Source organism: Tachyglossus aculeatus, unplaced genomic scaffold (genome assembly GCF_015852505.1).
Source record: "Tachyglossus aculeatus isolate mTacAcu1 unplaced genomic scaffold, mTacAcu1.pri SUPER_34, whole genome shotgun sequence".
NCBI lineage: Eukaryota > Metazoa > Chordata > Mammalia > Monotremata > Tachyglossidae > Tachyglossus > Tachyglossus aculeatus.
In genome coordinates, this window is record NW_024044839.1 from 547451 (window position 1) to 569969 (window position 22519).

General features: G+C 61.7%; 3 protein-coding genes across 3 annotated transcripts; 2 read left to right on the forward strand and 1 right to left on the reverse strand.

Annotated features, from left to right (window-relative positions):
* Positions 1–443: 443 nt before the first annotated feature.
* USH1G (USH1 protein network component sans) lies at positions 444–5771 on the reverse strand. The gene is made up of 2 exons (XM_038741945.1): positions 5571–5771; positions 444–1756 (listed from the first exon to the last, which is right to left on the reverse strand). The coding sequence occupies exons 1-2, from the start codon at positions 5732–5734 to the stop codon at positions 463–465; spliced, it is 1458 nt and encodes a 485-aa protein (XP_038597873.1). The 5' UTR covers positions 5735–5771; the 3' UTR covers positions 444–462.
* Positions 5772–8421: 2650 nt separating this feature from the next.
* On the forward strand, positions 8422–12305 carry OTOP2 (otopetrin 2). The gene is made up of 6 exons (XM_038741910.1): positions 8422–8746; positions 9047–9183; positions 9887–9945; positions 10159–10298; positions 11039–11916; positions 12135–12305. The coding sequence occupies exons 1-6, from the start codon at positions 8422–8424 to the stop codon at positions 12303–12305; spliced, it is 1710 nt and encodes a 569-aa protein (XP_038597838.1).
* Positions 12306–13499: 1194 nt separating this feature from the next.
* OTOP3 (otopetrin 3) lies at positions 13500–20923 on the forward strand. The gene is made up of 8 exons (XM_038741966.1): positions 13500–13538; positions 16176–16576; positions 16717–16853; positions 17629–17687; positions 18073–18191; positions 19138–19760; positions 19866–20045; positions 20753–20923. The coding sequence occupies exons 2-8, from the start codon at positions 16198–16200 to the stop codon at positions 20921–20923; spliced, it is 1668 nt and encodes a 555-aa protein (XP_038597894.1). The 5' UTR covers positions 13500–13538; positions 16176–16197.
* The last annotated feature ends 1596 nt before the right edge of the window (positions 20924–22519 follow it).

Genomic DNA, 22519 nt, shown 5'->3' on the forward strand with positions numbered 1-22519 from the left:
CAACCAGGCCCCGGGGGCTCAGGGCAGCCCAAAGTCTACTCTTTGACCCCTCTCCGCAGGCCTCCCTCCACGCGGAGGGCCTGGTGGGAGGCAGAAGGGCACTGGAGTGCCTCCCCTCCCTTCCCCGTTACACACACAGGTTTCTGGCAACTTGGAATTCATTTGGGTTCGAGTTTTCCAACTCGAGAGAGGAGTGATGTGGACGACTGCAACTGGCTCGTTAGTGTGAGCGAGCCCTCGAGAGACTGGGGGAGCGTCTCCTGGAGCCGGGGCGACCCCGGGGGTCCAGGCCACGAGGTGGTGGGGGACGGCAGGGGGTGGATGGCACAAATGGAGGGCAGATGGAGGCAGGGTCCCGGCCCCGGGCCCACCGTTGGAGATCCGCTGGTCTGGCGGCCCCAGCAGTGCCCCTGCCCGCCCCGGCCCCCAGACGGCCGGCCCCCGAGGCGGGAGGGTCCACGCTCACAGCTCCGTGTCCTCCAGGGCACGGGGCCGCTCGAGAGCCAGGAGCCGGCGCTTGATGGCATCCACGATCTTCTTGCGCGGGCCCAGGGGGACGCTGACGCTGCGGAGGTCAAGGTCCGAGCAGAGCATGAGGGCCTCCAGGTCGATCTTCTCGCGGCGCAGCGCGGGCACGAACTCACCCATGTGCAGGGAGGCCAGGAAGGTCTCGAGCGGGCTGGTCTCAGGCTCCAGGTCCTCGTCCAGGCCCAGGTCCAGCTCATCCCAGGGCAGCTCGTCCAGGCCGCGCTCCCGCAGGCTGTCGGCACTGCCGATGCTGGCGGCGGCGGCATCTTCGTCGTCGTGGTGGTGGTCGGGGCTGCGGGCGCTGGGCCCCCACCGCAACCTGGCCCTTAGTGTGCCTGGGCCGGCCCCGTCCAGGCTGCCCCCGCCGCCGGCCCGGACCGGCCCGAACGGGCCACTGCTCGCGTAGTTCCGCCGGAAGACCATAGTGCCCAGGCCCGGCCGGGTGAAGAGCGAGTCGTGGCCCGAGTCAGTGCTGACCTCCGAGTGCGCCGGCTCGGCCGACTGGCCTGGCTCTGGCCCGGCCCGCCAGTCGCCACCGTCGTCGTCCTCTGAGAGGGAGGCGTCTCCGAGCGGGGCCCGGCCCCAGTCCGGCGGGCCGCCCAGGGAGCCTGGTCGCATGAACATGACGTCGCTGCCCAGCTGCAGCCCCGACAGCGAGCGCACGCTCCTGCGCCCACCCTCCGACACCTTGAAGGTGCCCTCGGGGGCCGGGCGCCGGCGTGCCAGCCGCCGCGGACCCAGGGCCTTGGCCCGGGGCGGCCCATGCAGGGTGGCCTGCGAGTAGGGTGGCTGCGGGGCAGTGGCGGCGGCCAGAGCCAGGCGCTGCAGGCGGCCACTCAGCGTGCTGGAGGCCAGGCTGGAGAAGCTGAGGGAGTCGGCATCAGCCAGCTCCCGCCGGTAGCGCCGTTCCAAGCGCTCCTGGTGCTTGCGCTGTAGCTTGGCGCAGTCCTTGACGCGCCGCTCGGCCTCCCGGAAGGCCCGCTCCTTCAGCTTGCCCACCAACTTGGGGTTGAGGCTGCTCTGTTTGGCCGCGATGGAGTCCAGGTAGCGCACGCACTCCATGTGGCCCTTCATCGCCGCCATGTCCAGTGGCGTGTGGTAGTCATTGTCCAGGCACCAGATGTTGGCCCCGAAGGACACCAGGAAGGACAGGCAGTGCAGGTGGCCGTTGGAGCCGGCCAGGTGCAGGGGCGTGTTTCCCCAGATGTCGCACTTGTCCGGGTCGCCCCTGGAACCAGATACCCAGATGCCCGTCAGTCACCCGGCCACCAGAGACCCGGCCAAGCGGGGGATGGTGGGGGGAGCGGAGGGGGGGACAAGATCAAGTCCTTGCCCAAGGAGGGTGAGGTTGGGAGGGATACAGTTGGTTGCCAGTGTGAAGAGGGTGGAAGGGGGCAGGCTTGCATACAGAACACAACAGAAACCAGCCTAGCACCGTATCCTCAGTGGCTGACCCATCCCCCTGAGCCCCCAGGGGTGGGTAGGGAGGGAGACCCTGCTCCGGGCCCAGGGATCTGGGGATCCCCTTCCACGGTGTCCCTCGGAGGGGGCCGCTCGAGCCCACTGGACTTAACCCCCCTTGAGCAGGATCTCCAACCCCCTTCCCCTCAAAATGGAGCCCAGGAACACTCCTTGGGCAGGGCTCCTCCCCAAGACAGAGCTCAGTCAGTCAATCGCATTTATTGAGCGCTTACTGTGTGCAGAGCACTGTACTAAGCACTTGGGAGAGGACAATATAACAATAACCAGACACCCCCTTGGGCAGGGTAGGGCCCCATCTCCCTGCGAATAGAGCCCAGGACCACCCCCTTGGGCACGGCCTCCGCCCTCCGCCTTCGGAGACCCTGGACCGGTAAGAGAGAGGTTGGGAGAGAGGGAGGGGGATAGAAAGGGAGGGTGGGGAATCGTCTCCTCAGCTTCCCCTTGTCTACCCGGGACCACCCCCCCACCCCAACCAGGATGGAAGGTATCTCCGCTCTGCTCCCCCAAGTCTCAGGCAGACGTGAGGATGGAGAGCCGGACAGGCAGGGAGACGGGCGGACATAAGGACAGGGAGAAAATCTGGCCTCCCTAAAAGCCCCGTGGGAGGTAGGAGCCTCAGCCCTCTAGCTCCTCCCGCAGCACCGTCTTAACTTCTCCCCCTGCCTGGGGCTGGGAATCTCGGGGGATAAATATTTGATGCCCTAGAGAGAGGAGTGAATTATTCATACAATCGAGCACTGCGCTGGCCGGGGAGGTGGTGGGCCCGGGGTGTGACAGCGTCTGGCCTGGCCGGAAATGGCTGAGCCTCTGGAAGGGAGGTTGAGTGCTGGGGGTGTGTGTGTGTGTGTGTGTGTGTGTGTGTGTGTGTGTGTGTGTGTGTGTGTGTGTGTGTGTGTGTGTGTGTGTGTGGTGTGTCCGTATATGCAACTGTGTGTCTATACCCTTGTGTGTGCATGTGTGTATGTGTGGGTGTATATTCACGTGTATGTCTGGATGGGGATATCCACCCAGTCTCCCCCTTCTAGACTGTGAGCCCACTGTTGGGTAGGGACCATCTCTCTATGTTGCCAACTTGTACTTCCCAAGCGCTTAGTACAGTGCTCTGCACACAGTAAACGCTCAATAAATACGATTGAATGAATGAATGAATACATGTGTATACCTGTTCCTCTGCATGTGTATGTTTATGCACGTGCATGCTTATGTATGCCTGTGTGTGTGTGTGTGACTGTGCCTGTGTTCATTCATTCATTCATTCAATCTTATTTATTAAGCGCTTACTGTGTGCAGAGCACTGTACTAAGCGCTTGGGAAGTCCAAGTTGGCAACATATAGAAACGGTCCCTACCCAACAGCAGGCTCACAGTGTGCTTGGGAACATGTGACCATGTGTTCGGGTGGGCGTGGGCGCCTGAGTTTTGTGTGCAGGGAGCGGTGCCAGATTTGGCAGGTGCGGGTGTGAGCCACAGGTGCCTGGGCCGGACTCTGGCAGGGCGGGAAGAGGGGCATCGCCGGCGGGGAGGGAGGGACTGCCAGGCCCCAGGGCAGGAGGCGGGAACTCAGGGCTCTCAGCTCCTTTCTGCGCTTTCCGTAGGGTCCAGAGAAAGGGCCAGGAAGGCCTCTGACTCCCTCCTTTCTGGGAAGGAGAGGGAACAGTCCTCTGACCAGCGGAAGCTCCCCTCCCTTCCGTCCCCTCTCAGTCAGATTCAAGGCAGAGCTAGCCAGGGTGGGGCTCAGCCAATACCCCAACACTGGAGACAGTTCAGCCCAGGACTAAAGGATGGCATTATGTGCACTCCAGTCCCTTTCCCTGCCCGGCTGCCTGTCCCCGACCTGGTGAGGAGCTCGCCCGACTAATGAGCCCAGGCTGAAGAATCTGTCCCTTGTTCCAGGGTGTCTTCCCCCCCCGCCTGCCCGCTTCCCTCCTAATTAGGATCAAAGCCCAGCTTGGCCCGAGAGGAGCGATGGGGGGGGATGGGGAGAGGAGACCGTGGGGTGAAGCCCTGTCTGGCTCCAGGATCCCTGAGAAGGGTGAGCCCCTCCACCCTCCCTACCCCCGCCATCGTGGATCCCCACCCCGACGATGTGAAGAGACCCTCACCACTTCCCTCTCTGTCCCTCACCCAGCTCGGCTGCTGCTGGCAGCGGCTTCCCCGGCCTCAGGGCCTGGGCTGTGAAGAGTGAGGACGGGCGGTAAACGGAAGGTGGGGAGGTGTGTCGGGGCTCGGCCCAGGGTGGAGAGAGGGAAGCTCTGAGCAAGAAAGCTGGACCCCCGAGGCAGGGGCCCGCAGACCTCTCATGAGGGATGGGGAACGTGATAAGGGTAGTGAAGCGGGCAGTCCGCTGGCATTTCCACTCCGGGAAGTGCCCATAAATCCCTCTAATTGAGCTGGACACGACCGGAGGGAGAGTGGGGGCAGAGAGGTCTCCCAGCTGGCCACTTATGAAACCCTCCCAGCCTTCCCCTTTGCAAGTCCTAATCACTGACACTGACACTGTTGATTGATTCTGGGGGGAGGTTGAAGGGTTCCCCTTCTTCAGCCTCTTTGCCCTTAAAGGGGGTGGTGGTGGTGGTGGGGAAAGAGGCACAGAGGCCCATCTCATCCCCAGGTCCCCACCCTCCCCCATCCCGGAGGCTGACCAGGGGAAGCAGCGTGGCTCAGTGGAAAGAGCCCGGGCTTTGGGGAGTCAGAGGTCCTGGGCTCTAATCCCGGCTCTGCCACTTGTCAGCTATGTGACTCGGGGCAAGTCACGTAACTTCTCTGTGCCTCGGTTACCTCATCTGTAAAATGGGGATTAAAACTGTGAGCCTCATGTGGGACAGCCTGATTACCTTGTAGCCCCTAGAGCTTAGAACAGCGCTTGGCACATAGAGCTTAACAAATGCCATCATTATTATTATTATTCCCTAGTCTACTTGGAGGCTAACCCCTCGCCCCCCCAAAAAAAACATACTGCCCCCATACCACAATGTCCAGATCAATCAAAGTGTCAATCGATCTATGGTATTTAATGAGCACTTACTGTGTGCTGAATATTGTACTAGGCGCTTAGTACACTACAATGGAGGTGGAAGACACGATCTCTGTCCTGAAGGAACTTCCAGTCTAATCTAGATCCCAGCGAGGACCTCTCCTCACTTTGCTTCTCTCTCTCTTCCAGAATCCCCTCCGGCCCTCCAAGTACCCCCCTGTCCCAAAGGCCTGGAGGTTGGGAGCGATCGGCACCAAGCCCCTGTAGGGGGACATGAGGGATGCTGAGGAGGGCTTGGGCAGGAAAGAAGCAGAGAAAAGCAAGAAAGGGAGATGGGGAGGGAGCAGAGGGGAGGGGAGGAGGGAGGAAAGAAGGGAGGGGAAGGCGGGAGAAGGAAAATGTGGGAAAAAAAGGTCACAGCTGGAGGAGGCTGAGAACAGGGGAGGGGGGAGAAAGACAAAGTGGGGAAGGAATGAGGGGGACCGGGAGAAAAGGGCAGGAAAAAGAAGAAAGGGTCGCAGTTCTATCCTCACCCCCGCTTCCACGTTTAGGCCGAGGTGGGTGCGGGCGGGGGTCCCCAGACTCACCCCCTGCTGATGATGAGGCGCAGGGACTCCAGGTGGCCATGATAGGCCGCCCAGAGGGTCGGGGTCATCCCATCCTCATCGGGGGCGTTCAGCTCCTTCCTGGTGGCCTCCTTGAGCAGGTCCAGGTAGCCGTCTCGGGCTGCCCGGTGGTACTGGTCGTTCATCGTGCCGGGGGGCGGGAGGGGGGGTCCCTAAGGAGGCGAGGGAGTCCCCCGAGCGGGCGGAGGGCTAGGACTCGGGCATGGGCGCCCGCCGGCCCCGGCTGCGGCAGGACGAAGCGGACACAGCCCACGGCCCTGGTTACCGGGACACCCGAGCCTACCTAGCTCCGAGGGGCGGGAGCTCCCGGGCCGCCGGCTGGGCGGAGCTCCTGGGTCCTAAGCGCCTTCCGTTCCCGAGGTGGTAGGCTCCCTTCCGAGCCTCAGCCTCCGACCCAAAACCCTGGAGCGGGGGTTTCCCCGAACTCCCCCCAGGAGGCCTGCTGAACGTCCAAGACCCTGAAATGTTCCCATCTCCGCTGCTCTCTCAGACGCCCAATGACCCCTGCTGAGGCAGGTGGGCAGAAGACAAGTATTGGGGTGCCCCCCACTTCCCACCCTTCTAACTCGCCCCTTCTCCGAGCCGCAAACCCCAGGTCGAGCCAGTCAGAACGGTCTGGCGGCCCGGGGGCCCAAGGCAAACACCAGGCCCTGAGGTTGCCGCTTCCTTCTCCCTCACTGAGCCATCCAGAATCCCCATAATGGATCAATCAATCAGTGGTATTCACTGATCGCTTACAATGTGCAGAGCACTGCACTATAGTCTTGGGAGTGTACAGTGCAACAGAGTTAGCAAACACGTTTTCCTGCCCACAACGAGTTTACAGTCTAGAGGGACACACACACACACACACACACACACACACACAGAGGCTGCGGGAACAGAGACAGCGAGAGGGCAAAACCCAACTCAAAAGGGAAAACTGAGTCACACAACAGTAGTCTTGCATCTGACCCCAGAAAGGGCACCAGATTTCCTGCCCCAGGAAGGTTCTATAATAATAATAATAATCAATAATAATAATGGTATTTGCTAAGCGCTTACAATGTGCCATGCACTGTTCTAATAATAATAATAATGATGGCATTTGTTAAGCGCTTACTATGTGCAAAGCACTGTTCTAAGCGCTGGGGGGATACAAGGTGATCAGGTTGCCCCAGGTGGGGCTCACAGTCTTCATCCCCATTTTACAGATGAGGTAACTGAGGCACAGAGAAGTTAAGTGGCTTGCCCAAGGTCACACAGCTGACAAGTGGCAGAGCTGGAATTCGAGCCCATGACCTCTGACTCCCGAGACCGAGCTCTTTCCACTGAGCCACGCTGCTTCTCCGTGGGGGCGCTTACTAGGTGCCAAGCACCGTTTTAAGCGCTAGGGTAGTTACAAGGTAATCAGGCTGGACACAGTGCCTGTCCCACATGGGGTTCACAGACTTAATCCACATTTTACTGGATGAGGTAACGGGCACAGAGAAGTTAAACGATGTGTCCCAAGGTCACACAGCAGGCAAGTGACAGAGGCAGAATTAGCGCCCACGTCCTCGTCGACCTGGGGGCTGAGGAGCACATAGAAGGGTATCAGGAGAGAGACGCCCTTTCCTCGCCTTGCCAAACTTCCACTCGCCCGGGGCATCCTGCTCGGGCAACCCCTGCTCCTCCCGGGCTTTCACGCCTTCTCCAGGCTCGGGCCAGCGCTCGGGGCCCATTGCGCCCTCTATTGGCCAGATCTCCCAAGCGCTTAGTACAGTGCTCTGCACACAGTAGGCACTCAATAAATACAATTGATTGATTGATTGATCTAGAAGCAGAGCCCTTGGTCTGATCGGAAAACGATCTAGTGCCTTTCGCGTCGGCAGGGGGCGCTTCAGAGCCGGGGAAGGGCCTTGTACCCAGTTGCCTGGGCAGGACCCAGCAGGCAAGAGCTGCAGAGAAAGGGGTGGGCGTCGGGTAAAGGAAGAGGGCCGTCGGGGAGAGGAGAATGTCTACCACGGAGGAAAGGGGGCAAGGGGCCCAGTCTTCATCCTGTCCATCGAGGTGGAGGACGGAGTGGGTAGGGAGGGTGGGAAAAGGCCAGCGTGGTTAAGGGTGGTAGGGGAGGAAGGGTTGTTAGACGGAGACGATGGTGCCAGGGAGAGCAGAGAAAAGAGCTGGCATGGAAGAGATGGGCCAGGAACATGGCCAACCAGAGCGGGAGGGAAACTGGTGCCAGAGGAGGCAGTTGGGGCCCAAGAGGGCCCAGCGGAGGTGGGGGACCAGCGGACAAGATGCCAGGCTCTCGGTGCCCTCCCGAAACCGCAGAAGGGAATCGGCCTCCACGCCTGGCAACGCTGAACAAAACCAAACCTGTGCCTCACCTTATCTCCTTCCCGTGCCTTCTTCCCCCAAACCAGCACTGGTCAAGATGGGTCATGTGAGTGCGGCTGAGAGGTTTATGGAGCCCCGCTGGGGCAGTAAATCACCATGCCCTCCCAGGTATAAAATGCCCGTCCGGCCCGGCGTGGGAAAGACAACCGCCGCTTACTGGACCCCGAACCCCAGGTCTGTCCCGGCCCCGGGTGATGGCGGGGTGGGGAGGTGGCTGCCCGAGGGCTGATGGGCGCACTGGGGGCTGGAGAGGGGGCTCTGAGAGCTTTGGGGGCCGGAGGGGTTCCCCGAGACTTTGGGGGAGGTTGATCGCCCTAGAAGGAAGAGTCGGGGGGCATCGACAGTCCTCCAGCCCCGGCCGAACAGGGCAGAGCAGCCTCCAGGGGGTCGTGGGATAATGGGGGACTCGCCCACCTCCTCCGCAGGGAGCCTCCTCTGAGCCACCACCGCCATGACTGAGGCACCGGAGCTGGGCCCCGGGGAGAGCCCCCCGTCCCACAGCCCGGGGGAGCTGCCCAAGCCCCTGGAGACGTGGAAGAAAGGAGGGCGGATGCTGTCGGTGCTGCTGGCCTTGAACACCCTGCTGCTGGCCTGCACCCTCATCAGCAGCGGCGCCTTCAACAAGGTGGCCGTGCACGACACGGACGTCTTCGCCCTGCTGGTCACCATGATGCTGCTGGCCGTGGTCTGGATTCTGGCCCACCTCCTGCACACGGCTCGCCGCCCCGACGCCGTGCCCTACCGGGACCCCCACGCCGGGCCCATCTGGCTCCGAGGTAGCGGGGAGCGAGGACCGCCTGGAGGGGGAGGCCTCCGGAGTCCCGGAGGGCGGGCACCGGCACCTGGCCACTTGCCGATGGGTGGTGGGCCCACACGCGACCCCTGGCTAGGGCCCTCCCAAGCTCTCTTCCTCAGAGGGGCCGGGCTCCACCCTGAAAACAGGGTTGGAGAGGGGTTCGGGGGTCCTTCTGCTCTGCTGCTGGGTAGCGAGGAGAGAGGGAGGGGCCGTTCGACTGGCCCTCCTGGGAGCGGGGCCGGGAGATGCCGAGCTCCCGTCCTTCCCCTCGTCCCTTCAGGCGGACTGGTGCTGTTTGCTGTGTGCACCTTGGTCATGGATGTCTTCAAAACCGGCTACTACTCCAGCTTCTTCGAGTGCCAAGCGGCCATTAAGATCTTGTTCCCTATCTTCCAGGCCATATTTGTCATCGTGCAGGTGGGTGGGCGTGTGTGGGGGGAGGGGGGAGGTACCCAGCTGGTTCCAGGGGACAAAGGGCGCTGGCCTACAGCAGGCTCTGAGGGCAGGTGAGCCGTTTCCAAGCTAAGTGGGGCCTGTGCTCCCCTGGCCCCTGGAGGGGCTGACTTGGTGACTTGGGACCAAGGCTCACGGGAATTGAGCAGCCCGGGCCTGCTGTTCCCTGGGCCCACTGCCCCCGCGGCTCTGCCCCTGATCTCAGCCCAGGTGGCACGGATCTCAGCGCTCTGGCTCCCTAGGCCATCTCCCAAGGGGTGGCCAGTGAACAAGACATGTGTGAATAAGTCTCTCTGGGCATCGAGGTAGGCGTTCATGGACGTCACCAGCTTGAACACTTTTTTCTCCCTGATTCGGAGTGCTGGCTCTGGCCCCCGGACCCCATCCACCCGGCTGACACAACCTAGGAGGGCAACAGGGAATGCAGAGCATGGTTGCCGATGGGTGGCTCCTGCTCCTGGGTTGACCAGGCCTCCTCAACCCTGCACTCTCTACACTGGAAGGAGCTGGCAGGGGTTCGGAGGGGCTGGGAAGGGAGGATCTGGGTGGGACCGAGAGGGCGGGTCAGGGGGGATCTGGAGCAGCAGGGAGAGGGGAGCAGGAAGAGAAGCCAGACCAGCCCCCGGGGAGAAGGTGTCTGCTCTCTGACACACTCCTCTTATTGCAGACGTATTTCCTCTGGGTCTCGGCTAAGGACTGCATTCATGCCCACCTGGATCTGACTCGGTGAGGCCCCCCTGCTGTACCCTCCCACCTCCCCCACCCACTGTTCACCCCCAGGGAGCCGGGATCACCTGACCCTATGCCCCCGCCCCCCGCCTACAGGCGAACCCACGAGAGGCGGCGGGACGGTGTTTAGGGCTGAGCCGGTGAAGAAGGAGTGGGGGAGAGGAAGCCTCCGGCTCTGAAGGTAGGGTCTTTCACTGCTCCTCCTTCTAGGTGTGGTCTCATGTTCACACTGACCACCAACTTGGCTATCTGGGCACTGGCAGTGGTGGATGAGTCCAAACATCAGGGGCCCAGTAGCCACTCCAGCTCCAACTCCAATGCTGGTCACGCCCTCCTTCTCTCCCCCATTGGTGAGTCCTCCCCCGCAGGTCTCCTACCCAGACCCCAGAACCTCCCCCAGCTTCCCACCATGCCCTGAAGAGGCATGAAAGTGAGGAGCGTGGTGGTCTGTCTCATAGGAAGAGGGAGGGAGTTCCAGGGCAGAGGGAAGACGTGGACAAGGGGTGGGCAGCGAGATAGATGAGATCGAGGTAGAATGAGTACGTTGGTGTTAGAGAAGCATCGTTTGTAGATTGGGTGGTAATGGGAAATCAGCGAGGTAAAGTTGGAGAGGGAGAGCTAAATGAGTAGCCTAAGGCTGGACTAAATGATTTTTAGAAAAATGATCCGGGCAGCAGAGTGAAATAAGGACTGAAGTGGGAAAAGGCAGGAGGCAGGGAGGCCAGCGAGGAGTCCGATGCAGTCATCAAGGCGGAATAGGATAAGTGCTTGGATCCACACGGCAGCAGCTAGGATGGAGAGGAAGGGACAGACTCTAGAGATGCTGTGAAGGTGGAACCGACAGGATTTGGCAAAAGATTGAATATATGGGTGGAATGCGAGAGCAGAGTCGAGGATTACGCCGAGGTGACAGGTTTGGGAGACCGGGAAGTTGGAGTTGTGGTCTACAGTGATGGAAGAGTCAGGGGGAAGACAGGGTTTGGATGGGAAGACAAGGCCTACGGAAGGGCCACTGACGAGTCGGCAGCTTGGGAGCGGGACCCGGGCAGGGCCGGTGCCCGGTTGACGGCTCCGCCTCCCCGTCTGGCAGAGCGCGGGGGCGGCGCCAGGAGCAGCGAGGGGGACCAGTGCACCTGCAACACCACCGTCTGCCACGTGTTCGAGCAAGGCTACTTCTACCTGTACCCCTTCAACATCGAGTACAGCCTGTTCGCCGCCACCCTGCTCTACGTCATGTGGAAAAACGTGGGGCGGCTGCTGAGCCCCGGGCACGGGCACGGGCACGGACACGGGCACGGGCACGGACACGGGCTCGGGCAAGGCCTGTCCCAGCGGACCCTGCTCGTGGGGCCCCTGCTGGGGCTGCTGCTGTTTGTGGGAGGCCTGGGGGTGTTTGTGGTGTACGAGGTGCAGGTGCGCAGCGACGGGGGGAGCCGGACCCGGGACGCCCTGGTCCTCTACTATTCCTTCCACATCGTCTGCCTGGGGCTCATGTCGCTGGGCAGCCTCGGGGGCTCCATCTTGTACCGCCTGGACCGCCGGACGATGGACCAGCACAAGAACCCGACCCGGACCCTGGACGTGGCCCTGCTGATGGGCGCGGCCCTGGGCCAGATCGCCATCTCCTACTACTCCATCGTGGCCGTGGTAGCGGGAACCCCCCAGGGCCTGCTGGGCGCCCTCAACCTGGCCCACTCCCTGCTCACCATCGCCCAGCTCAGCTCTCAGAACGCCTTCATCATCGAGAGCCTTCACCGGAGCCCCCCCGAGTCCCATCCCCAGGATCCCACGCCGGGCCTCGCCTTCTCCAACCCGGTCGCCCTGCAGGCCCTGCCCGCCTCCCCCGTCTCCGGGCTGGTCCCGTCGGGCAGGGCCCCCGCCGCCGCCGCCCCCGCCGCTCCCCGGCTCGGCTGGAAGCGGAGGTTCCTGAAGGATCTCTCTCTCTTCCTCCTGCTGTGCAACGTGGTGGTGAGTGCCAGGCGCGGGGCAAGGGGACGGGTCCCGCTCGCCTGGTGTCCGGATCTGGAGGCCTTGCCCTTCCAAACCCAGCCCCTCCTGCGAGTCTCTAGTTCATGACACAGTATACTGGGTTCAGAGGCGGCACACTGCTTGGGGGACCGTGCGGACGAGGCCTCTCCGGAGGGGTCGGCCTGCGGGTGGTCTGACTCTCCCGCGCCCTCCCGCAGCTCTGGATCATGCCGGCCTTCGGAGCCCGCCCCCAGTTCAGCGACAACCTGGAGCTGAACTTCTACGGCTCGTCCATGTGGCTAGCCATCGTCAACATCTGCCTCCCTTTCGGCATCTTCTACCGCATGCACGCCGTCTCCAGCCTGCTGGAGGTCTATGTGCTATCCTGACTGGGGAGTGGCTCCCGGGACCACCCCCTCGTCCCAGCCCAATCAGCCTTTCAGAGCGCCACCGGGGAGCGGGAAGGTGGGGGGGGGGGGTGACTTTCCCACCCCTCCAGACCACCCCCCCGCCCCCCAGCACCACTCCGAGCCTGATCTCGAGCGGACTTGGGACCAAACCAGGTATCACCGGTCCCTCAGACCGAAAATATCCGAGGCCAGGCCTTCTGGGCTGGGCCAAATCCAGGTCCCGTCCCGCCCCGAGGGGCAAGTTGGAACTGGCCCAGGCTAGCAGAATGAGGGTCGGGGATGGCGACTTTGGGCCCTACCGGACTCGTCCCCGCTGGATCCCCAGCCCCTGGGCTACGCTCGGCTCTAGGACTGGGATGAATAAACGTGACCTTGACCCCTGCCACTTCTCCCGCGCCTGCTGTGTCGCTTCGGTCCCACACCTGCCGGGGGCTGAGTCCGGGGGCGGTGCCGAGACAGAGGGTCCCGGGGGCCGTCTCAGAGCCGGACAGGGAGCCGGGGCCGAGCCGGGTTGGCACGGACAGTGGGACCCTCCCCCCGGGGGCACAGGGGAGGGTGGGAGAGGCAGGGGCTTGCCGCTCGACCTGCTCTGCTTGTTTCTTCTTCGGTCTCCCTGGGGATTTAAAGGAGGGGGCGTGGTGAGCCTAGGTGGGGCTAGGGATCTGGCAGTGCGTCCGAGGACCCCCCGCCCCGGCTGCCCCCCTCGCCCCCTGGAGAGCTGCGGTTGTCGGGAGAGGTCCCGGACGGGCCCTGGGAGCCCCCGGGGCCGCGGGCCGAGCATCCTTCCTCCCGGGGCCAGGCCAGGTGCATTGTGGGCTTTTCCACCTCCTCCGCCGGCCCCCTCGGCCCCGGCCCTCGCCCCTCACCCATTCCCCTCCCTGGGAGCGGCGTGACCGTGGCGCCTCGCCCGTCTCCGCCCGCCGGGGCGGTCGGACCCGCTCTCCGATTGGCGGCGCCGCCTGGGTCCGGAGCGCCGGAGTAATTAAGAAGGGATTAATGAGATTCCCAGAGTCAACAGGAAAAAATCGATGGGACCCAGCTGGGCCACGGGCCACGGCTGCGTACTGCCCAGCAGGCGAGGGGCGCCTCTCGGGGCGGGGGCGGGGGGATCTCGTCTCCCCTGGAGGGAGCGGCCCGGCTCCCGGCAGAGGCTGCGCGACCGGCGACCGTGCCACCCGAGCCAGCGACGCTGCCAGCCGGGCCAGCGCTCAGGTAAAACCGCCCCGCCCGCTCCGCTCCCCAGCTGGAGGTTGGGCCGCGGCGAGAGCAACAGCGGGGCTCAGTTTCCCCGGGGAGAAGCCCGCTGCCCTCGGTGTCGTCCTGGCCACGCGGGGCCGAGGCGGGGAGCCCCTCGGGGCCAGAGGGTAGAGCCCCCCCGAGATATGGACGCTAAATCCGGGACGGGGAGGGACGAAGGCCCCCTCTGCTCGGGTCCTTTGCTCGGGGTTGGGGATATTCTGCCAGTCCCCCGTCTGCCCGGTTTCCGGGGGGCCTGAGGCCGTCTGTCCATCCATCCGCCCTCCCGCCCGCTCGTCCCAGTCTCGAAGTCTCTCCCTCCCGGCCGGTGGCTCCCAGAGAGACCCCTCCTTCCCCTTCCCTGCCACCGCACCCCTCACCCAAAGCTCTCGGTCCTGTCGCCACACGCCTCTAACCGCGACCCACAAACCCGTCTGGTGCCTATGCCACACAAACACACACACAACCTGGGCACAACTCGGGCCTTCCCCGTCCCCGGCGATATGGTGGCCCTGGCACCGCCGGGAAGGGGACTGAGGGGTTGGGGTCTCCAGGCGACTCCAGCCCCGGCAGAGGCCGCACACGCTCCGCAAAGCGTTTAGGTCCCGGGGCTCGGCCAGGGCCGCGGGAGGGAGGTCAATCAATCAATCAATCGTATTTATTGAGCGCTTACTGTGTGCAGAGCACTGTACTAAGCGCTTGGGAAGTACAAGTTGGCAACATATAGAGACAGTCCCTACCCAACAGTGGGCTCACAGTCTAAAAAGGTGAGAAACCCCCACGGTGTGAGGCTCTCACAGAAGACAGTAGGGCAGGCCCTGGTGCCCCCCACTCAGGGCCACCGCTGCCGAGCCCTGGCCTGCCCCGCGCCCCCCACTCCTTCTCCGGGCCTAGCACCCCCAGCTCTCCCAGCTCCGACCCCCGACGGGGAGCCCTTTTTCTCCATGAGGTGAACTGCCCCTGCCCCAGACGTGTCACTTCAGGGAGAATGGGAGGGGAGAACACGGCCCGGCCCACTCAATCACCTCGCGTGTGAACGCGCAGGGAGAAGAGATAACGATCGATCGTAGTGAAAGCCAGCGGGGCGCGGGGGCTGAGGCCGAGGTGCCGGGCGAGCCGGGCTGTTGGCGGGGAGGGCTCCCAGGTTACCGCGGTTTTCGCGTTTCAGCATCAGGGCATCCGACTGGTGGACTGAAACTCTCCAGCCACCGAAGCAGAAAGAAGGGAGATGGAGAGGGGGAAGCGGGAGGAAGAAGCAGGAGGGAGACGCGAGAGAGAGAAGGAGAGGGAGAAGAAGGGAGACAAGGAGAAGCTGGAGGGAGACGCAGGGAGTTGGCATCAGTCATTCAGTCGTACTTAGTGAGCGCTTACTGTGTGCTAGACTGTGAGTCCACTGTTGGGTAGGGACCGTCTCTATGTGTTGCCAACTTGTACTTCCCAAGCGCTTTAGTACAGTGCTCTGAACACAGTAAGCGCTCAATAAATACGATTGAATGAATGAATGAATGCATAAAGAGTACTGTACTAAGCGCTTGGAAAGTACAGTTCGGCAACAAATAGAGACAATCCCTACCCAACAACGGGGCATCAGGCAGGGAGGGACTGGAGAGGAACAATGAGAAGGGGAAGTGAGACCGGAGTGGGTTGGGAGTCAGGGGCAGAGGGGCCACCCCGGAGGAACGGCGACTGACTAAAGCGAGGACACTTCCCCCTTCACACTCCCCGGCCCCCGCCAACGCTGCCAGGGGGCAAGGTGAGTAACAGTAGTCATGGCTCGTGCTGATGCCCACGACGGCAACACTCTGTATTGAGCGCTTGGGTGGAAAAAACAGGCAAAACATACAGGCCCCTTGTCCTCGAGGAGCTCTACAGCCTACTGAGTTCATTCATTTTCGTTAATTCATTCATTCATTCATTCATTCATTCAATCATATTTATTGAGCGCTTACGGTGTGCAGAGCACTCTACCAAGCGCTTGGAGAAGTACAATACAGTAATAAAGAGAGACAATCCCTGCCCACAACGAACTCACAATCTGCAGGGGGGGAGACAGACATCAATACAAGTAAACGGTCATCAATATAAATAAATAAAATGACAGATGCATCCATAACTGCTGTGGGGCAGGGAGCGGGGGGAAGAGGGAAGGGAGTGTGAGATGAGGAAAAGTGGGGCTTAGTCTTAGTCTATTCTGGCCTCTAGTTCAGAATAGTTATGACCCTGGTGACGTGTTTGGGTGGGCAGGTGAATGGGGGGGTGTACGCGCGCATGTGGAGAGGTGTGAGAGTGTTTGTATGTAAGTCTGGAGTGAATAGGTGTGTATGTTTCTGGGCACGTATATAGGTGTGTATGGGTGTGAGGGGGCCTGTGTGCACGTGGGGAGGTGTGGAAGTGTTTGTGTGTGTAATGAATGTATGTCTTTGTGTATATGTGTTGACACGTGCGAAGATGTGTGTGTACGTGTGTAGGGTGTGTTTGTAAGTGTGTGTATGCCTGTGTGTGCTCCTGGTTGCAAGTATACTTACGTCTGTGTGTGCATGTGGCGGGGGGGGGGGAGTGGACGGCCCACTCTCCCCACTCCAGACTCCAGCCTTGGTTCCCTGCCCCCTCCAGGCCGCCGAGGACTCCGGGAGCCATGGCGGACCAGGACAGTGCAGGGAGCCCGGGATCCCGGGGTCCCCGGCCCCCGAAGCCCAGTGCCTCCGCGGGCCGTCCGGAGAAGTCGTGGGTGCGGCGACAGTGCGCGCTGCTGCTGCGGCGACACCGGCAGGCTCAGAAGGCCGGCCAGCTCTTCTCGGGGCTCTTGGCCCTCAACCTGGTCTTCCTCGGCGGGGCCTTCATCTGCAGCATGATCTTCAACCACGAGGCCGTCACCCTGGGGGATGTCTGGATCCTCCTGGCCGTCCTCAAGGTCCTCTCTTTGCTCTGGCTCCTCTACTACCTGGGGGGCACTGCCCGGCGGCCCCAGGCCATCCCGCACCGCGACCCCCATGCCGGGCCTCTCTGGGTGAGAGGTAGGTTGGGGTTGCGGGGTGGCTCCCGGGGTCTAGACTGAGAGGGGTGGGGGGACAAGACAAAGGAGGAGATGGCGGGGCGGCGCAGGTCCTGACGCTGGCCCCTCGCCCGTGTTCATCGCCCCCCACCCCCGGCCCAGGCTCCTTGGTCCTGTTTGGTGTCTGCAGCGCCATCCTTAACCTCTTCCGCGTTGGCTACGACGTGGGCCACGTCCACTGCAAGTCCCAGGTGCAGCTCGTCTTCCCCATCCTCGAAGTCGTCTTCATCGGCGTCCAGGTGACACCCGGCCCGCCCCCGCCCCCCCTTCACTTCGCGCACACACACACTCTCACACATACTGCCATTCCCCACGAAAAACACCCCCAGGCAGCAACAGGCACATCCGTAATTTATTTATATCAATGTCTGTTTCCCCCTCGCTGTAAGCTCGTGGCGGGCAAGGAATGTGCTACCAACTCGGTTGTAGTGTACTTTCCCAAGCACTTAGTACAGCAGTCAGAATCCCAATAAATAGGATTGATTGATGATCTGAGGCAGACACACTGTGCCCAAACTCCCACGCAAACACACAGACACACTCAGCACGCTGCCGTCTCACACACCCACACACTGTCATTTCCGCCCCCACCAGCCCCCCCAGGAACCAATACGCAGACACACTCCACCCATAGACAACTCCACACACACGTGGAGGTGAAGACCTGTCAGCAGGTCCGGGTACACATTGCCACACCTACAAAATTCACTTCTAGAAATCTCCCAGCGCACAGTGTCCCCAGTCTGAGGACTAGTGTCCGAGGGAGCTGAGAACTGGCGAGACCCGGGACAGGAAAGGGGCAGAGGGGGTGGGCAGAGGGGCGGGAGCCAGAGGGGTAAGGGCCCGAGCCCCGCGATTCAGTGACATTTATATTTTTATTTGGCCTCGGTCTGATCATTTCCAGACTCTGTGGCATCTCAGCTTCAGAGCGGTGTACCAATTATCCCAAAACACACACATGCTCTCTCTCTTTCTCTCTCTCTCCTGGATTTGACTATCCCTGTCCTCTTTCAGACCTATGTGCTCTGGGGCCACTGCAAGGACTGTGTCCAGGTCCAGACCAACTTCACCAGGTAGGGGGATTAAAGGGACCCTCTCCCCACCACGTCAGGCAGACCTTGGACTCACCCTTCTCTGCTGCAGTCAGAAAGCTCAGTTCTCCCTTGGAGACCTTGGGCGTCATTTTTCGGGGGGTCAGATGGGACTCTGGGATCTCCTATCGCTGCTGACCTCTGGGAGTGGATGGGAAAGGAACAAGAGAGGGCAGACCTTCCACTTCGGCCATCAGCTGGATACAGCCCCCTTAGGGAAAGTAGCGGGGGGGTTAGGAGAGGGCTTCACGGTTGACCATCCAGGCCCTAAGCAGAACGTGCCTGGAGAGTCGGGTGCTTAGGCCTCCACAGGCTGGAAGGTCAGAGTCCACCCCAGGGTCAGCAGTGCAGGTCTTTCCGGGCCCAGGTGCGGCCTGATGCTGACGCTGGCCACCAACCTCCTCCTCTGGGCCTTGGCGGTCACCAACGACTCCCTGCACCGCGAGATGGAGGCCGAGCTCACTGCCCTCATGGAGAAGTTCACAGGTTTGGAACAGGCGTGACCCCTGCCGCCCCTCCCCTAACCTCATCACCTCCACTCCTGTGACAGCCTAATAATAACAATAATCTCTTTGAGGGCTTATGATGTGTCAAACACTGTTCTAAGTGCTAGGGTGGATACAAGCTAATCAGGTTGACCCATGGGGCTTATAGTCTTAATTCCCATTTTATAGATGAGGTAACTGGGGCACGGAGAAGTTCAGTGACTTGCCTATGGTCACACAGCAGACAAGTAGCAGAACCAGCATTAGAACGCAGGTCCTTCTGACTCGCAGGCCCGGGCTCTATCCACTAGGCCAGCGATTTAGGTCCTGAAATCCCATTCTCAGTCCCTTATGTGCGTATGCTTATTTACCTGTATAATGAATTATGTATTTAATTTTTTATGTAGCTATGTCCTCGTACTGCTACCTGTTCTGTCCTTGTTCTTTTCCCCCTCTCCCACTGCTCGAAAATAATATCTGTGGTACTTTTTAAACGCTTACTATGTGCTAAGCACTGTAGTAGGCGCTGGAATAGATGTACTAATAATAAGAAGACAGTCGGGTCAAATACGGCCCCTGGCCCACCCTGGGCTCACAGTTGTAGTAATAATAAGTAAATAGTCTGTGCCTGCCTGTCTCCCCGCTAAGACTGTCAGCCTCCAGAGGGTACAGATAGCTTCTGTCTTAATATCCCAAATGCTTAGAATAGGGCATACGAGTAGGCACCCGGCAAAATGCTCTGCACACAGTAGGTGCCTGGTACAGCGCTCTGCACACCGTAGGCATGTCAACAAGGGCCCTGTGTACAGTAGGAGCCCGGCCCAGCGCTCTCCATACAGGAGGCACCGGTCAAAGCGTTTTTCAGACGTCCGGCAATTGACAAAGCGCTCAGCGTAGGGTAGGTCCCGGCCCGGCCTGAGCCTTGCCCTCCTCCCGCCCCTCCTTAGGCAACGGCACAAACACCTGCCTGTGCCCGAACGGCAGCGTGTGCAAGTTCTTCCAGAAAGGGTACCTGATGCTGTACCCCTTCAGCACGGAGTACAGCCTCATCACGTGCGCGGTGCTCTACGTCATGTGGCAGAACGTGGGGCGCAGGCCCCCGCAGCTGCTCGCCCACTCCCCGCCCGCCTTCCGCCTGCACGGGGCCATCTTCGGCCCGCTGCTGGGCCTCCTGGCCCTGCTGGCCGGCGTCTGCGTCTTCGTCATCTTCCAGATCGAGGCCAGCGGGCCGGCCATCGCGCGCCAGTACTTCACCCTCTACTACGCCTACTACGTGAGCGTCCTGCCGGCCATGGCACTGGCCGCCTTGCTGGGCACCGCCATCCACGGGCTGGAGGAGCGCGAGCTGGACACCGTCAAGAACCCCACGCGGAGCCTGGATGTCTTCCTGCTGATGGGCGCCGCCCTGGGCCCCCTCGGCATCTCCTACTTCTCCATCGTGGCCATCGCGGCCACCCGCCTCCGACAGCCGGTCCACGGGCTCATCCTGGCCTACTCCATCCTGCTGGTCGCCCAGCACCTCACCCAGAACGTCTTCATCATCGAGGGGCTGCACCGCCGGCCGCTCTGGGTTGGGGCCGGGCCGCCGGCGAGGAAGGAGGGGGCCCAGGGGGAGACGGAGAGGGAGACGGAGGGGGAGACGGAGGGGGAGACAGAGAGGGAGACGGAGAGGGAGACGGAGAGGGAGACGGAGAGGGCGGGGGTCCCGCACGCCCCCCGCCGAGACTCGGTGCTCGAGCTGGGGCATGAGCTGCGGCGGGCCTCTCTGGCCTACATCTACTCCTACAGCCACCTCAACTGGAAACGCCGAGCACTCAAGGAGATCTCCCTCTTCCTCGTGCTCTGCAACATCACGGTGAGGCACGGCGGGCGCGGGGAGGGGGCGTCGGGGAGGTTGGGGGGAGTGGCGGGAGCTGGGAGTCCTACCTGATCCCCCTCCAGGCCCCGGCGCCTCCTCCTTTTCCCCCTCCCCCCGTCCAATCCTCACCTCCCACCTCCCTATCCGTCGCCCCGCCCCCTCCTCTCCTTAATAATAATAATAATGGTGGCATTTGTTAAGCGCTTACTACGTGCAGAGCACTGTTCTAAGCGCTGGGGAGATTACAAGGTGATTAGGTGGTCCCACGTGGGGTTCACAGTCTTAATCCCCGTTTTACAGATGAGGTAACTGAGGCACAGAGAAGTCAAGTGACTTGCCCAAAGTCACACAGCTGATCAGTGGCGGAGTTGGGATTAGTACCCACGACCTTAATTCAGTTAGTTATTAATTCATTATGGAACTTGTTCGGTGTTCATTACGTGCCAAGCACTGTGTTAAGCGCTGAGGTAGATCCAAGATAATTAGTCCCTGGCCCAGCTACGACTCATGGTCTAAATAGGAGGGAGCAGTACTTAATCCCCGTTTTGCAGATGAGGAAACTGAGGCCCAAAGAACTTAAGTTACATCAAGAGGAGGAGCAGGAATTGGAAGCCAGGTCCTCTGACTCCCAAGCCCGGGCTCTCATCACTCTGGTTCCTTTCCCCGGCCCTCCCCGGGTTCCCTTCACCCCCGCCTCTCCCCAGCTGTGGATAATGCCGGCGTTCGGTGCACACCCCGAGTTTGAAAACGGGCTGGAGAAAGATTTTTACGGCTACCGGACCTGGTTCACCGTCGTCAACTTTGGCCTGCCTCTCGGCGTCTTCTACCGCATGCACTCGGTCGGGGGTCTGGTGGAGGTCTACCTGGGGGCCTGAGGTCGGGCCCGGGCCGGCGAAACGGGGGATGAGGGGCGGCCAGCCAGCCCGGCCCTTCGCTCCTCCCGGGCTCTCCCCCGACCCCCGTTCTCCCGACCCTCCACACCCCGAGCTCCTGCTGCTGGAGGCCGCTTCTTCTCATTCATTCATTCATTCAATGGTATTTATTGAGCGCTTACTGTGTCTAGAGCACTGTACTAAATGCTTGGGAAGTACAAGTTGGCAACATATAGACACGGTCCCTACACAACAGTGGGCTCACAGTCTAGAAGGGGGAGACAGAGAACAAAACAAAACATATTAACAAAATAATATGTTTTGCGGGCCACCCGGCCCTGACCCCTCTTCAGCCAGCCCAGCTCGCTGACCCGAGTCGTCCTCTGTCGCGGCTCCTGGGCTCTCAATCAATCAATCAATCAATCGTATTTATTGGGTCGCTCCAGGCGGGCAGGGTTGAGCCCGAGGACCCCGGGCCTAGGTCCTCCCTCTTGGAGAACCAACTTCAAGGCTAGCCCATCTGACCGAGAGTCGGACACCGGTGGAGGTGGTGGGGGGTCGGGGGGGGGGGTGGTCCCGGCAGAGCAGAGCAAGGTGCCCCCTCGGGCCCCGGGCCCCACCTCCTCCCCAAGCTGGACAACAGGCCTAAGAGCTCGTTAATTAGCTGCCAGGCAGCGATCGACTCTTCTCGTCCTGCTGCCATAAACGCCGTTTGTTTGGTCACTTGAATTGTGGTTTATTGCGGTCGCTCCCAGCCAGGCAGCAGCTGAACTCGGCGCGGGGAGGAGGGTTGGGAGGGTAGGGACATGTGGGGGGGAGAGATGGGCAGGGGCGCGGCGGGGGAGAAGTGGGGGGGGAGAACAGTGCGGGGGAAGGATGGACAGGAGCTGGACTTCTGTCTGCCCGAGCCCAGGGGGTCAATAGCCCGACAGTGGCATTTATTGAGCGCTTCCTGGGTGGAGAACACGTTTCTAGGTGCTTGGGAGAGTGCAGTACGACATAGTGCAATAAGGGAGGTAGACACGATCCCCGGCCTCAACAGTTCACAGTCTAGGAGTCGGGGTGGGGTGGGGAGCTGCAGAGGGGTGAGGGGCAGAGAGAAGACAGGCAGGCAGCGCCCAGAGAAGGGGCGGAAGAGGGGAGGGGGGTGACACCCTGGGAAAAGAAGGGGGCGGAGGGGAAGTGATCTGGGGCCCAGGCCTCGCCCATGAGGAAGAGGTTATTGGCCCCACAGCCCGGGGGCCAGGGCAGAGGGGAGGGACTGGGCACAGACCGTCGGTACCCTCCGTGCCCTGGGCCTGCCCGTCCGGCCGCGCCTCGCGGGGAGGGGGAGGAACCTGCTCGGGAAGCGGGGTGGGGAACTGACAGCTCCATCCATCTCGCCGGCGCCGGGCGGCCCTGGCTCCCACCACCCGCAACCCCGGGGCTCCCAGAGGAACTGGGCTGAGCTGGCCAGCAACCGCACCCTCCGGGCACGCGCCGGGCTCCAGGAGGACAGGACAGGCAGGCGGGGGCCCCCGCCCGCGGAGGGGGCACGGGGGGCACATTGCGGAGGAGGGGGCTGCCGCTGTCCCATCTTTGGCTGGTGCCCAGGGGGGC

Excerpts from the sequence above, each read along its gene's own strand:
- USH1G (XM_038741945.1), bottom strand. The coding sequence starts at position 5,734 with ATGAACGACCAGTACCACCGGGCAGCCCGAGACGGCTACCTGGACCTG. Across the intron at positions 1,757-5,570 it reads CGCCTCATCATCAGCAGGGG|GGGCGACCCGGACAAGTGCG; the intron begins GTGAGTCTGGGG and ends ATCTGGTTCCAG.
- OTOP3 (XM_038741966.1), top strand. The coding sequence starts at position 16,198 with ATGGCGGACCAGGACAGTGCAGGGAGCCCGGGATCCCGGGGTCCCCGG. Across the intron at positions 16,854-17,628 it reads TCGTCTTCATCGGCGTCCAG|ACCTATGTGCTCTGGGGCCA; the intron begins GTGACACCCGGC and ends GTCCTCTTTCAG. Across the intron at positions 20,046-20,752 it reads TCGTGCTCTGCAACATCACG|CTGTGGATAATGCCGGCGTT; the intron begins GTGAGGCACGGC and ends GCCTCTCCCCAG.
- OTOP2 (XM_038741910.1), top strand. The coding sequence starts at position 8,422 with ATGACTGAGGCACCGGAGCTGGGCCCCGGGGAGAGCCCCCCGTCCCAC. Across the intron at positions 10,299-11,038 it reads CCTCCTTCTCTCCCCCATTG|AGCGCGGGGGCGGCGCCAGG; the intron begins GTGAGTCCTCCC and ends CCCGTCTGGCAG. Across the intron at positions 11,917-12,134 it reads TCCTGCTGTGCAACGTGGTG|CTCTGGATCATGCCGGCCTT; the intron begins GTGAGTGCCAGG and ends GCCCTCCCGCAG.